Source organism: Enhydra lutris, unplaced genomic scaffold (genome assembly GCF_002288905.1).
Source record: "Enhydra lutris kenyoni isolate GAN:26980312 unplaced genomic scaffold, ASM228890v2 scaffoldscaffold73, whole genome shotgun sequence".
In the NCBI taxonomy this organism is placed as follows: Eukaryota; Metazoa; Chordata; class Mammalia; order Carnivora; family Mustelidae; genus Enhydra; species Enhydra lutris.
The window spans coordinates 4,698,891-4,714,812 of NW_019154157.1; the positions used below are offsets into that span (position 1 = coordinate 4,698,891).

The 15,922-nt window shown below is 40.2% G+C and overlaps 1 protein-coding gene across 1 annotated transcript in view; it reads left to right on the top strand.

Annotated features, from left to right (window-relative positions):
- LOC111160024 (tetratricopeptide repeat domain 28) overlaps window positions 1–15,922 on the top strand; it is a 596,564-nt gene that overhangs the window by 419,045 nt on the left and 161,597 nt on the right. The window contains 1 exon segment of the mRNA XM_022522789.1: window positions 6,043–6,550. Within this exon segment, the coding sequence (XP_022378497.1) occupies window positions 6,043–6,550 (508 nt within the window).

The following is a 15,922-nucleotide window of genomic DNA, read 5'->3' on the forward strand; positions in this document are numbered from 1 at the left end:
AAGGATGTACCAGGGCTTAAACATTCACCTATTGGAAAACATCTTGGCTGCGTGCAGTTTTTAGCAATTATGAATTCATGTGTAGGTTTTTGTGTGGACCATAGTTTGCATTTCATCAGAGTAAATACGTGGGAGCATGGTTTCCGCATCGTATGGTAAGAATATTTTTAGTTTTGTAGGAAACTGCCCATCTGTCTTCCAAAGTGGCTGTCCCATCTTGTGTCCCCACCAAGAAATGAGCTCCTATTGTTCCACATCCTCATCAGCATTTGGTATTGTCAGTTTTTTAGATTTTAGTTATTCTAATAGGTGCGCATTGCTATCTCATTGTATAATTTTCAATTCCCTGATGACATATGATGTGAAGCATCTTTTCATATGCTTATTTACCATCAGCATATTTTCTCTGGTGAGGTGTCTGCCCACATCTTTTGCCCATTTCAAAATTGGATAATTTTTTTATTGTTGAGCTTTAAGTTGTTGTTGTTTTTTTTTTGTTTTTCATATTTTGGATACTAGTCTTTTGTCAGGTGTTTTGCAAAAAATTTCTCCCAGTCTGTGGCTTGTCTTCTCATTCTCTTAATCGTATCTTTTGCAGAGCAGTTTTTAATTTAAATAAAGTTCATCTTATCTGTTTTTTAATGGGTCATGCCTGTAGTCTTATATCTAAAAATTCATTGCCAAGCCCTAGATTTTCTCTTATGTTAACTTGTAGGAGTTTTATAAGTATAGTTTTATACTTCAGTCTGCAGTCCATTTCGAGTCAACTTGTGTGAAAGATGTAAGGTCTGAGTCTAGATTCACTTTTTTTGCATGTGGGTGTCTAGTTGTTCTAGCACCCTTTGTTGAAAAGACTGTCTTTTCTGCATTGAATTACCTTTGCTCTTTTGTCAAAAATTAGTTGACTATGTTTGCATCAGTCTAGAGATTTTTCATGAATGAATGAACAAATGAACAAACCAACTAACAGACCCAAAACACTCCAATGACTGCGTAAGCTTTGATCACTTGAAGTCAAGTGCTTTTCCCAACGTTAGGTGTTGAATATACCAATGATTCTAGACTGCTCCTGGGTAAAGGGTGAATTTTCTTATGCCTACATTTGCAGAAGAATACTATGAGTAATATGATTCAATGTAGGAAGGTGATTACACATCCTCCCATCGGTGGGGCAAGCCTTTTGTGTTGTCTCTTTAGTTCTGATGACATAACTTCATGTTCTATTTTCTGGTCATTTTCTGCAATATCTTTAAATTTTTTTTTTAATTACTCACCACATTGGAAGGTATTAATAGTTCCATTTTACAGATGAGGAAACTGAGGCTCAAAGATGTCACATAACTTGTGTGGTATCACAGTTCGTGATTGAACCTGTGCATGCCTGATTTGAGATTCTGCCCCTATTCTTCTACATCCTTCTGCCCCTTGGGTTGTAGGTGGTGAACCCAGGACGTTGAGTGTGAGGGCACTGAACTGGCAGGGAGTAGAAGGTGCATGTGGATTTAGAAGAAAAACCATACTTCTGGTACTAGCTGGTATATTTCCCCGTTAAAAAACCATCCACAATTAATTAGTCAGTAGTAATATTGAATATTCTCTGCATGTGGAGTTAATCCCCCCAAAATATACCCTGATGAAAAATACATACAGTGTGGGGAGAGAACATGCTAGATGTGAAGGCAAACATATTTAAGTATTTAATCTTTAATGGCAGTGTTATCAATGTGGTTATAGTTTGAGTAGTTTAAACTTTCTCTACTTTATGTCTCAAACTGCAAGTCCTTAAAGGTGGTTTTTAAAAGTCTGAGCGAATTTCCTTCTCTAGTTGCGTAAAGCTGACTTGTCAGATACAGTTCTTCTGCAAATACTCAGGTCACAGAGCAAAGGGTGATGACTCCTGTGTGCTAAATCTGCAGCTGGATATCATGCTTTGGCAAGAACTGGAGTAATTTATATCTTGTAAAAAGAGAAAAGTATTGTCTTATCCCAACCAGATAGTTTGTTAGCATAACTGTTTGTGCGCATTTTAGTATTCAAATACAGATGTTCCAAAATGTTTCCACTGTGGGAAGCAGCTGGTGCTATTCTAGCACAAAAATCTCAGAGAGATTAATATACAAAGGCAGCAGTGAACCTTAGTGGTAAACGTAGCATCTGCTTGAGGTGGGGCCTGTGATTCCCTATAGATGGTGGGTCTTCAGATTCTCATTAACAGCCTGAAACCATGTTTCAGATCTAAGCTTATTCTATAGGAACAGGAACAAAGACAAGTGATTAATTTGTAATTCACTTAGCTGATAAATATCATCACATGTTATTTGCCCAAGGGCTGTAAAACACTGGACTTCATTTCCTGTGGCAACTGATAGGAATATTGTTGTTCGGTCATAATGACTGATGTGTTCAGTTGCCATTACTAGCTTCTGCTAGGTAACAGAGCTTAGCCCAGCCAGCTCACAGTCATAAAACATCCATCCACACCTTAGTGACGCATTTTCTGGGAACCTGATGGTTTATGCAGGACACTGAGGTGCACTGCTTCATCTGATCCCGTCCCAGCCCTGGGAAGTATGTACATTGTCTTTATCAGTACAATTTACATATAAAGGAAACATGGGTGAAGGAGAAGAGTGACCTATCAGGGCTGTACAGCCAAGGCTTCTGACTCTAAATCCTGTTCCATTCTTATATTACATCTCTAATGTAGAGCTGCCTCTCTAATTTCAGAGGCTGTGATGTGTGCTTCATAAATTCTATTGTCTAGAGAAGCTGGTTTCCAGGACACCTGCCATGAAGAGTTGCAGTGAGACAGCACTGTCTAGTAACTGGAGGGTGCCAGGGAAGAGTGAATACGGTAGTCCTTCCCTCTTTTTCCTGCACCCCAGAGGGGAAATGCCCCAGCACTCCCTTTCCTTATGTTCAGAGAACTGCAGCGTGAGCTCCTGTGTCTTCCTGGCATTTTCAGAGAAATGAAGAACCGAAGTAGAAGATCCCATGGCTGTCATTCAGAGTTGCCTTAAACCAGAAGTCCCTAAGAGCAGTGCTGGGGTGCTGTGCCTGCCCCAGGCCTTATGAATCCATCCCCCATGGTGTTCAAGGGCTCATTGCCTCCAAACAGATCTACGATTTGGAATTATCTAGTGAATTATTTATGGTTTATACATTTGACAGAGGCTGGAGTTTGAAAACACTCTATTCTTGGTGCTCTGCTGGGACCTGGAAACGTCTGTCTGGAAAACCGAGGCTCAGGGAAGTTAAGTTTCAAAAGGCCCCAGAGCTGGTAAAGGGCAGTGCAGTATTGAATCGTGTGCCTGATTCTAAGTTATACTAGCTCCATGGTGAGAGATCTGTGTGCAACATAGATTTGTGGGTGGGGTTTGTGGACAATGTCCTGCTACTTAGCCAGCCGTGGGGGGAGAACCCCAGAGAGGAAGGTGGGAGGTCCAGGGGGAAAGAGGTGGGGTCCCTGGGCCCAAAGCAAAGGAAGAAAAGGAGATTGTTGGGGAGGGGTGTTGTGAGCAGGAGAAAGGCTTGTGTACTGATGTACAGTTCTAACCTCTGGTCCCGAAGAGGTTCCTGAAGTGGTAAGCCGAGACCAATACACGTCCAAGGGGCGTGCTCTTCGATGACATCATTGCTGCTTCTGCCTCAGTCACAGTGCTGCAACACTGTGGCTTTTACGGACTCATTTCTGCCCTTCTCTACTCAGAAAAAACATAAAAGTAAATTTCTAAGTATCTGTTTCCTCTGTTTTCCTCAGTCTTTTTATCGAAATGTCTGTGAAATGATAAAAGCAACTTAAGGGGCGTTGGGTGGTTCAGCCAGTTAAGCGCCAGACTCTTGATTGGGGCTTGAGTCTGGATCTCAGGGTCATGAGTTCAAGCCCTGCAATGAGCTCTCCACTAGGCGTGGAGCCTACTTAAAAAAAGAAAATGCAGCGTACCTGGGTGCTTCAGTCAGTTAAGCCTCTGCCTTTAGTTCATGTCATGATCTCAGGGCCTAGGATTGAGCCCTACGTTGGGCTCCTTGCTCGGGATGGGGGGAGGGGGCTTCTTCTCCCTCTCCCTCTACCCTTACCCTCCCTGTGCCATGCGTTCTCTCTCTCTCTCAGATAAATAAATAAAACCTTTTTTTAAAAAAAGGGCAACTTAAAATGATATGGAGCCCTTTACAAATACACAAATTGCAAAACATCATAAAGATGGTCAGTGTTTCTGTTATTTTGATCAAGAACTACTCTTTCATAGTCAAAGAAATAGGGTAGTAAATCACTCACATCTAAGTGTTCTGAAGTGCACAGACATAGAACACATCTCATAAAGAAATGCCCTTACTCCAGGTGGGACAGCCTTCCCTCATTGTTATTCCCTAGCCTGGAGGCCCTTGTGAAAATCACTTGCCTAACTGTGACAGAGCACACCCTTTGTTCTGCCATGATCACATGCTCATGTTGGGAAAAGGGATCATGGTGAAGAAAGGTGGATACATGGCTAGAGCTTTAGGCTAGTGTGAAGGTAGGAAAAGGTAGACTTGTAGAGTCAAAAGGTGGGTGGGGGGTGGGTTAAACAGGTGATGGGGACTTGCAATGAGTACCTGCTGTTGTATGGAAGTGTTGAATCACTAAATTCAACACCTGAAATTAATATTACACTGTATGTTAACTAACTGGTATTTTATAAAAACTTAATTAACAAAACAAAACGCCAAAGGAGGTCAGAAAAAGCCCAGGGTAGCTAGTGTCCCTTTTATGTCTCTACAAAGGAGTTAGAAACTAGACTAGAATCTAAGACTATATGCATTTGTGGAAGATTCCAGAACCCATGTAACCCTTTTGTTATTTTTGTAGTCCCAGTTTGGTTCACTATACCAACATACAGTCCTTTTCGTTAAAACCTTTAAGACAAAAAGGCTCACATACTTTTCTTTACACGAGCACTGTGTGTGTGGCAAGCATTGTGAGGGGACTAGAAAGATAGCTTTTTTCTGCACAGAGGCCAGGGTCAGAAGAGCCTCTAGGCGAGAGGAGTAAAGCTGGAAGAGCCACGGACGCATGGGTGGCTCAGTAGGTTAACTTCTGCCTTAGGCTCAGGCCATGATCCCAGGGTCCTGGGATCAAGCCCCATGTTGGGCTCCCTGCTCAGCAGGGAGTCCATTTCTCCCTCTCCCTCTGCCCCTCCCCTTGTGCAAGCATGCGTGTGCATGTACTCTCTCGCTGTCTCTCATAAGTAAATAAAATCTTAAGGGAAAAAAAAAAGGCTAGAAGAGCCAATGTGGCCTGAAAATGGGTGGTGAGGCCCAGTGGGACCACCCCATTCCAAAGAGGTGTAGGCTGGAACCAACCATTGTTTTCCTCTGGAGTTTATCCAAATCTAAACCCTCCACAGTAATCAGCCTGGATGATGTCACACTGAGGGAACACAGATAGGAGAACAGGGCCTGACAGTCGCAAAACTGACCCAGTCAGCATCAGGAGTCACAGAATTATCAATTGTCATTCTAAACATCTCCATTACCATTAATCTATCCATTTGCTTTGGGAGAAAACACACCTAGAGAAATGCCCAGCAGTGCAAACACCCAAGCACGGGTTTCTCATGAGTTTCCTATGCTCTATTATATGTAGTAATTAATTCTGGTTTTCTTCAACATTTTCTTTTTTTTTCCCACTTGATTACATTTTATTTTCATTCTTCAACCTTTTCTTATACTGCAGAGGTTAATGGCTATTAACAGAGATATAGCATAATACTAAAAATGTCAATAAGTCTTTAAACTAAAACGAAGGTTCTATGGAACACAGCCTGTTCCTACGAGATTAGGTATTGAAAGTTACTGATTAAATTACCATTGTCTTTTATTAGGAACTTGCTGTTTGGATGGGCTCTTTTTCAGTACTGCACAGGTCTGTGGACCACTGATAGAAACACCATTAGATGCTGAGTTGGATGGTTACAGGCAAACCCCGAACATTTTATCTGCTAAAACAAGCCAAAGGCATTTTCTGATGTGCTTTCATTTCTCTGCCTTATCCTTTCTCTCCAGGCAGCTTCATCAGCCCTGAGCAGTCTGGGCCACGTGTACACAGCCATCGGAGACTACCCCAACGCACTGGCCAGTCACAAACAGTGTGTTCTTCTTGCCAAGCAATCCAAAGATGAGCTTTCTGAGGCGCGAGAACTCGGCAACATGGGAGCTGTGTATATCGCCATGGGTGACTTTGAGAATGCTGTGCAGTGCCACGAGCAGCATCTGAAGATAGCCAAGGACCTGGGGAACAAGCGAGAAGAGGCCCGGGCCTACAGCAACCTGGGCAGTGCCTATCACTACAGGAGGAACTTTGACAAGGCCATGTCTTACCACAACTACGTGCTGGAGCTGGCACAGGAGTTAACGGAGAAGGCCATTGAGATGCGGGCCTACGCCGGCCTGGGCCATGCTGCCAGGTGCATGCAGGATCTGGAGCGGGCTAAGCAGTACCACGAGCAGCAGCTGGGCATTGCTGAGGACCTCAAGGACCGGGCTGCAGAGGGGCGAGCGTCCTCCAATCTGGGTAAGGTCAGGCTGGCTTGCAGGATTCAGGGTCAGTGCCCTGGGCTAGAAGTAGCCGAGGTAGCCCGCTATCTTTTACAAGAATCTGACTGTTTGTATTCAAAAGAATCTCCGCATTGTGTGTGCTGTACACTTCCTTCAGACATATTTCCTTGGAGCCTGCCTGCTCTAAATCACATGATCCTTCCTGCCATCACAGTGCTGCAAGGATTAGAATTCTGAAATACTGGAAAAACAGAGCACCCCAACCTTGTAATCTGTTTTGAGAGAAGAGCAACCAGATTTCTCTAATTAGAGAGAAAGGGAATGAAATGAGGATATAAAAGCTATGTTTGGTTTAAATGAAAGAGAAGCTGCTAGGAAGTCATCAATGGAAGGGAATTTGAGAAGAATTTTGTTTAAAGGGATTTCTTTACTTGGTGACTTTAGTGCCACAGAAAGTGTATTTTTTCCTCAAAAGTATGTGTATTCACAAATGACACTGCTAGTTTTAGTATAAAAGCAAAATTCGTTTTTGAAAGATTTATTTAAATAAGCTAGATTTGCAGTCACTGTTTGATAGTACTTGGTTACAATGAAGACATTTATAAATTGGGGAATTTACCTGTAAGGGTAAGAGACAATAAGTGTTAGTCTCTGGCTACTTTTTAGAAGATACTGTTATCTTGACACTACTCGAACAGATGTGGGTACACAATGGAAGAAAAAGATGTGTTTGGAAGCAGAACTGGAACTCATCCCTGGGCCCCATTGTTTGTTCTCTGTACACACGGACTCAGGACAGGGAGAGGACAAGCAGAAGGTGACCTCATTGGTATTAGTGTATGTTTCTTGGATATTAGTAGCAGCAGAATGTACAACCCAGCTCCCTTTTCTTATGTGACCTAGAAAACTGAGACCCCCCCCCCCCGCTTCTCCATTTATTTAATTTTAACACTATTCCTCCCTCCCCTCTACCCTCTGCTTATTGTGACCAGAGGATTTCATGAATACAGTTCCTAGAAAAAGTGGCAAATCCCTGGAGATAACTCTGAAGATGGTACTGAGATCAGAATGACAGTCTAGAGAGTCTGATAAGAACCGTAGAAATAAGCTCTTGGCGTTATATAGTCATTCAATAAATTACAAGTATTTATTGAATCATTACTATGTGCTGAATCCTGGAATAGTTGCCCTAAGGATAGAGATTTAAGAAAAAAAAAAATCTTTGCCCTCAAAGAGCTTATAATTTAGTTGGGAAAATAAGAGTTAACTCATAACCTCCCTACAAAACAGTGTTAGTGATGTGATGTTGCCATGAAATTCCAAGAAAGGACACCCTGAGATCTAGGAATAGCCTGGAAAGCTTCTTGGAGGAGGCTAGACCCATTTAGACCTTGAAAAATGAGTGAGGTTTGGCCAGGAATGAGATGGCATTAATGGGAAGGGATATGTGAAAGAATGGGTTGGCATTTCTGAGGGATGGTGACGTGAATACCCTTCAGGACTGTGCTAGAAGATGGCAGATTGGTACAAAAACTATGTAATAGATATGCTAGCAGAAACTCCTGTAAGTTTTGAAATGTAGGAGTAAGAAGATACATCGGATATTTAAGGAAGACAAGTCAAACAGTGGCACATAGGATAGATTGGAGGTTTTGAACCTGGGGTTCAGAAGGCCATGCATATTGGACCATTCATATTTTCTTTATTATCTTGTGTCCATTTGATAACTTGTATTTTCCAGAGACTTTGCTCATTTCATCTAAGTGTGGAGTTTAGTGGCATAAAGTTGTTTATAATATTTTCTTATTTTCCTTTTAATTCTTGTAGGATATCTAGTGACATCTTTCAGTTTTGTTATTGGTAGTTTGTGTTCTGTACCTGCAAATCACCCCACTCCCCTTTTCTAGATTGTTCTACATAGAGATTTATCAGTTTTCTTGATCTTTTTAAAGATCAATTTTTGCTTTTGTTAATTTTTTTTATTGCTTGTCTCATTTCTGTTTCACTTATTTCCAGTCTCATTTTTATTATTTTCTTCTTGCTACTTACTTTGGGTTCTCTTGCCAGCTTCTCAAAGTGAAACCTCAGGTATCATTTTTAGACCTTTCTTCTCTCTAATACAAGCATTTAAAAATATAAAATTTTCTTCAAACACTGCTTTACCTGCATCCAATAATTTTTGGTGTATTATGTTTTTACCTTCACTGAACTTAAAAACATTTTCTAAGATCGTGTGATTTTTCTTTAACTCCTAGAGGGGTTATTTCATTTTAAATATTTTGAATTTTCCTAGATACATTATTGTTATCGAATTCTAGTTTAATTTCATTGTGGTCAGAGAACACACTTTGTAGGATTTCATTGGATGTAATGTCTTACAGATGTCAGGTCAAGGTAGTCGATGGTGCTGAATGTTCCAGTCATCTTTGTCTATTTTGATTTTTTTGTCTCGATGTTTTGTCAATTGCTAAGAGGGAGGCTGTTAAATCCCCAGCTATTACTGTGGACTTCTCTGTTACCCAATTAACCTCCGTGAAACATGGTTTCATGGACTTTGAAACTCTGTCATTGGGCACATACTCATTTGTGATTGTTTTTGTCTTCCTGACAGATTGGTCCTTTTATCGTTATGAAATGTTTCTTTTTGTCATTGGTCATACCTTTTTGTCTTGAAGTCTACTTTATCTGATACTCCTGCCTTCTTATACTTACTGTTTGTGTGGTCCTTTGTTTTCGAATCTCTTTACTTTTTATCTCTCTGTGTCTTTATATTTAGTTTGTTAACTGCAGATACATCTAGTTCAGTTTTGTATTGATTTTGACAATTATGGCCTTTTAGTTACAGAATTTCATCCACTTAACATCTATTGTAAATTATTGGTGGTATTGTATTTAGGCCTGTCATCTTAATGCTAGTTTTCTGTTTTCCCCTTTATATGTCGTTTTCTGTTCTTCCTTTCCTGCTATCTGTGGGTTAATGTAATCATCTAGGTTTTATTTTAATTTGTCGACTTGCTTTTTAGCTCTACTTCTTTGCATTATATTTTAGTGGTTGTTGTAGGATTACATTATGCTATCCTTAAATTTTCACAGTGTACTTTGAGCTAATATCTTACCACTTTCTTTAAAATGTAAGTACCTTACAACTTTATAGGTCTTTTTATTCCTTACTCCTTGTACTTTGTGCTGTAGTTATCACTTATATTACTACATCTATATTCTTTATAAACTTCACAATACAATGTGGGGGTTTTGTTTTATACAGTTATATTTAAAAATTAAGAGGAGAAATGGTTTCTGTTTACTCACTTATTTATCGTTTGTGGTATTTGAAGTCATTTCTAAGGATCTGAGTTTCCATCTGGTATCATTTACATTCAGCTTAAAGAATTTCATGTAGAATTTCTTGTAGTGCAGGTCTGCTGGTGATGAATTCTTTTCATTTTAATTTACTTTAATCATGTTTATTCACCTTCAGTCTTGAAGGATATCTTTGGCAGATACAGAATTCTAGTTGATGGACTTCTTTAAAAAAGCAATGTGGTCTTTCCAGTGTTTCTTGGTCCTTATTATTTTGATGATAACTCCGTGGAATTGAAAATCTGTAAGGCATGTGCTAATTCTTTTCTTTGATTGCTTTCATGATTTTCTCTAACCTTGATTTTCAGCAGTTTAACAGTGATATGCCTAAATGTGGCTTTCTTTGTATTTTCCCTTTCTCTGATACTTTGAGCTTTTGAATCAGCAGGTGTATATCTTTTTCCAAATTTAGGGAATTTTACCCAATATTTTTTCAAATATTTCTTTTTGCCCATTCTCTCTCTCCTCTATTTCTGAGACTCTGCATTACTTTAGATCTTTAATATTGTCCTATATATCACTCAGGCTCTGTTCACATTTTAAACCTTTTTTCTCTGCATTTTTCAGATTTAAAATTTTCTCTTTATCTTTAAGTTCACTAACTCTTCTGTCATATCCAATCTGCTTTTTAAACCCATTCAGGGATGTCAAGTTTGGCATTCCCCAAGACTTCTCTCACTTTGGACATCAGCTGTGAGCAGGGGTCTCCCAGACCACCCTCAGGTTCAATAACTCACTAGAAGGATTCACAGAATCCACTGGAAGCTGTTAGATGCATGGTTATGGCTTATTACAATGAAAGGATACAGAATAGAGTTAGCCAAGGGAAGAGGCTCGTGGCAGGGGAGTTCTAAGCATGAAGCCTTCAGCTGGATCCTCTTCTCCCAGTGGAGTCACAGATAGTGCCTATGCCTCCAAGCAACAGTATTGACTGTATGCATGGACTGTTATCAACCAAAGAGGTCACTTGAGCCTTAGTGCCCAAAGTTTGTATTGGACCTTGGTCACATAGATATGGTTGACCATTTGCATGGGTGATCTTGGTTTCCAGCCCCGCAACGATGGAGCTGAAAGCCCTCACTCTGAATCACATTGTTAACATCAACTATTTGGCATAGCTAACACCCTCTGGTAAACAAAGACAGTCTTGGGCAGGATGTTCTGAGGGTTCATAGATTGCTTCCAAGAGCTGAGGGTGAAGTCTAGGCCTCTCTTTGAGCAAGATTAATTCTTTACTGCATAAGTGAATTTTTTATCAGACATATATTGTACTTTTAGCTTTAGAATTTCCACTTAGTTCTTTTAATTAACATTTTAGTTTTTCTGCTAAGATTTATGTTAGTTTATTTAATACATGTATATTTCATTTACATAGCCAAGCCTGTTTATTACAAAAGCTTTTAAAACCTTGTCTTCTAATTCTGTGTGGGTCTTCTTAGAGTTAGACCATATTTTTTTAAAATCCAATGTAGTTAACATATAGTGTTGTATTAGCTTCAGGTGTACAATATAGTGACTCAACAATTCTGTACATTACTCAGCGCCCTATCATAACTGTACTTTTAATCCCCTCCACCTGTTTCACCCATCCCCTTCACCTGTTTCACCCGTCCCCTCCCACCCACCTCCTCTCTGGTAACCATCTGCTTGTTCTCTATAGTTAAATGTCTGTTTCAGAGGTAGACACTGTTGATTGACTGTCATTGATATTGTTGTTTTATAACAGCTTGATTGAGATATAATTCACATACCATGCATTTACCTATTTAAAGTGTATAATTTAGTGGCTTTTAGGACAGTCACAGAATTGTGCGTAGATTGCCTTTTGTTTTAAATATTAGTCACATTTTAATGTTTCTTTGGATATCCAGTAATATGGAGTTACATCCAATATTGTGAATGTTACTTTATAGAGACTCTGGATTCTGATATATTTCTCTTAACAGTATTTTGTTGTCATTGTTCTTTTATCAGTTAACTTGGCTTAATTCAAGCTCCAAATTCAGTCTTTGGGGGTGGCAGCTAAAAATCTCTGTTCAGAGCTTGTAGCTTTAACTGGGCTGCTTCGATTCAGCCTGCACATACGTATTTCAGGTGTTCAAGATTTGGGTAAAATTTATACTCAGCACTGAAGGCTCCCCACAGTGGCTCACTCTGGGATTTTTCCTCTGGTTCTTTAAGCCAGTAACACTGTGTTTCTGCCTGGGCTGTAGTCTGACCACATGGTACTAATTGGGTCTTTCCTTCTGCATCCCCCACCACAAAAAAATGCCCTCTGGTATTTCAAAAATAGGAAACTTAACCAATGCCATTCCCTTCTTCAAAGGGTCAACTCCAACCTCCCTGCTTTTGGTTGCATGGTATCCGTTTGTAGATTCCTCCCCCTGCATCCTTCATGGCCACCGCCACCCTATAGACTCAAAACAACTGTAGTTGCATGACAGTATTTCTGTAGCCTCTGTGTTTTTAGTGGTCTTCTTTATGGTTCTGGTTTAGGGTGTTTGGAGTCAAATCTCAGAGTAGGTCACTGGAACAGAGCCTCAGGTAAAGTTGTCAGTGATCATCACCAGTCTTCTCATTGACTGGGGACTAGGCACACTTGCCTCTTTTCTTACTGTGGAGTGAAATGCAGTCAGGAAAATGAGAAAGGAAAAGTTAGGATGGCTAGTTTCAGTTTTTCTTTCCTTCCTTCCTCCCTCCCTTTCCTCTTCCTTCCTTCCTTCCTTCCTTCCTTCCTTCCTTCCTTCCTGATGAAGGTGACCTCTAAGTTTTTCACTATGCCCTGGAATATATATAAAGGTGAACACATTTCAGAAACCACTTCCCAAATACAACAGTGCCAGGGCTTGCTATGTTTCTAGGATTGGGTCAAATATGAGAGATAGAAAGTTCTTCCCACCAAATTCTGGGATCAAATATATAATAATCCATCTATGGAAACTAATTGAAATTTTAAAAATAACCGTCCCTTTTTAGTAAAAAAGACATATCTAGACTGTAGGTTATTTGAGAAAGAAAGGGAAATGGGACTAGTGTTCATTAATTCATTTGTTCATTTAATCGTTCATTCTTTTGTTCAACAAATATTTATTGAATGTTAGCTATGTGATAGGCCCATTAGTGCCTACCTTTTAATGAATAAAACCAATGTAGTTCCTGTCCCTCTGGAGCTTATGGTTTTTCATTTATATCGAGAGCTGCTCTATGCCACATTTATATTTGCTTTCATATTTAATCCTCTCCACAAACCTATGAGGTCAGGAGTATTAATTAATTTTACATATGAGAAAAATCACAGCCCAGGTAGGTTAAAAAAACTTGATCCATTTAGTCGCAAGAGATCTACAGCATAAAAGACTCATTAAGCTCTCATAAAGTAAAGCTTGGGCTCTTTTTTACCATGTTTTTAAACCATCCTGGGAGTCACGTGTTGGAATAAAACGTTGGTAGCCATCCTGGGGGGTATACATCATTCTTCTTATTTGCAGTGCAGCAAATGATAGTCACCAGAAATGGTGATTTTCAGCTGTTCTAATTCTGAGATTTAAGAAATAGCACCTAAATAACTTTTATAAAAATTACATTTAAAAATTAAGTTTTGACAATCTGAATCAGAAAGTTTTGAATTCCCAAGGAAAGGTGGAACAGCAGTATTACATATGTCTCCGTAATATATACAGATATTGTACCTTAATTACATATTATTTCTGAATTAATTTTATGAATTAAATCATGACCATGAACATAATGTAAAACTCAGTCTCCTAAAAAATCTTAAATTTGTCAGAGAAAAAATATCCTATAATATGGCAATCACTCTATTTCATCTGTTTTTCACATTTCAATTTTTATATGTTGGAGAGAGATGGAGAGAAGCCTAGCTTTATAGGTAAAATGTTTATAATAATTGTAGGTAGTAATTAATTTACACTAATTGAGTATTTTTCTTTGGAAATCCATAGTGTGATTTATTCAAAATATTCAAAATAACTACTCAAGATGTCAGAGGCTCTATGAGACATCACTTAGAAGTTCTTGGTATAGCAGTGGGATCCTACCACATTTGTGATTTACACCACTTGTTTGTTTTTCTGATAGCCCTGGGGAGTCAACTGTTGTTATTGCTTTTCGCCAATGAGGATCCAGAGATTAATGAATGCTTGTGACTTAACCAAGATTATAGAGCAAGAGGCAGAGTTGAGGCTAGACTTCAGGTCTCTGATTTCCATGTGTCCATAGATCCTTCTATGAGGGAACATTCCCACTAAAGGGGGGGTTCCAGTGGGAGCCACGCTAGGATTACCCAGTCTAGGGCTCCAAGCCAATGTTGCTTCCTCTTCTGCACACCACCCGCCCTTCATACATAGGAAGATGGAAAAGAAGAAGCACCAGTAGATGAGTTATAGGTCACCTTGAAGCAGGGATCTCTGCTTGTGCTCCAGGAGGCAAAACAGCAGGTATTCCTAGAGAAGTATAGGCACCACCAGGATGGAAAAGCCCTTTCTTCCCTTTCCCCAGAGCTGGTATCAGTTGGTCATTTGCACTGAGCTGGACACTTTGCAAACATTGCTTCATTCTCATTGCAAAGCCGTGTGGGAGACACAGAAGGAAGGATGCTGGCTCAAATTCAGTTTATAAGCAGCAGCGGCAAGATCCAAACTTGAGTCTGTATGCTGTCTTCTACTGCAACCCACAGGAACCCTCTAGGACCTCCATATTTACTGAGCAGTTAGTTCTTCTGCTTGAGAAGGGTGGAGGAGACTAAACAGATTGTCAGAGTCTAGTAATGTCCATGATATAGGAAGCCAAAGCACACACCTCTGCTTTCCATTCAAAGCAGCTCCAATTAAGGGTCACGGAAAGGGGAAATATAAATTTAAAAAAAATGTGACCCAGAGCTGGAAGATAGGTATTTCTAGACATCTACAAGACAGTAACTGGAATGTGCTTTCTCTGTTTGAAAAGAAAAATGAGAAATGGAGAGCATCCTCCAAAATAGGAGTTTTTCTGATCAAGCACCAGAGGACTCACAGAAAATGATTCAGACCCTCATTAAGGTTGTGACACGCACATCCTGCACGGTGCCCCACACCTATCAGTGCCTAATAAATATTAATAATATTTACTCTCTACTTGAGGTCAAGATTTGTCACCCTGCTTGTCTAGACATTGCTGTTTAAAAGGAGCTGTGATTTGCTTACAGATACAGTGCATCTGTAAACATGGGAGCGGAGGCAGACGGGGTGGTAAATCTTGGTCAGAGCTGCACTTTGGACGGTTGCAGGAGAGGCTGCAGAAACTGTTGTTGGAATAATGAAGTGGGTGCTTGCTGCCAGATCCCAGAGTTCTGTCTCCAGCAGGCAGAGTCTAGCAGTAAATTAGCTTATGTTTCAGCTTGGCAGTTGGCACTTGGTTCATTTGTAGATGCTAATTGTAATCTGATGTTATCAGCAGCAGGTAATTGAAATGGGCTTGATGAATTACTTAATTTCTTTTAATAGCTGAGTCTTCAAGAACTGAATAAAGAAGATAAGGTGATCGGGAGGCAAATACAACAGCTCTATCTTTCTAATTAGTGCTTGGAGCTTTTTTCTTCTTTACACAAATGATTATGAACATGTGAGGCTGAATAGGTTTATGAGTCAAAAGCCCCCATGGGGGCATTTCCCATTAGGCAGCCCGGTCCTGAGCATTGATAACACTTCTGTTAGGACTTCAGAAAGGAACACTTGAGTGATCCCTTTGAAGAACATTGATTTCTGAACACAGTTGTGCTTTCCCAGACTTAGGTGGGTACTGGCTGCCAGGAATACTGCCACTCTGGCACACATCCTACCTTGGGTCCCTGGCCCCTCCTCTGTGGCTGTGCTCTGTGAGCTCTGCTGCCTGGCACCGTGCAGTGAGCCGGGGAGCCTTGCAATGATGTGAAGCATTGGCTTCTGCTACCCACACCTGGCGCCGGCACCTCCCACACCTGCCTGTCACTAAGTCTTTCCATCTGTAGCAGCTCCTTCGTATCCCTTTGCTG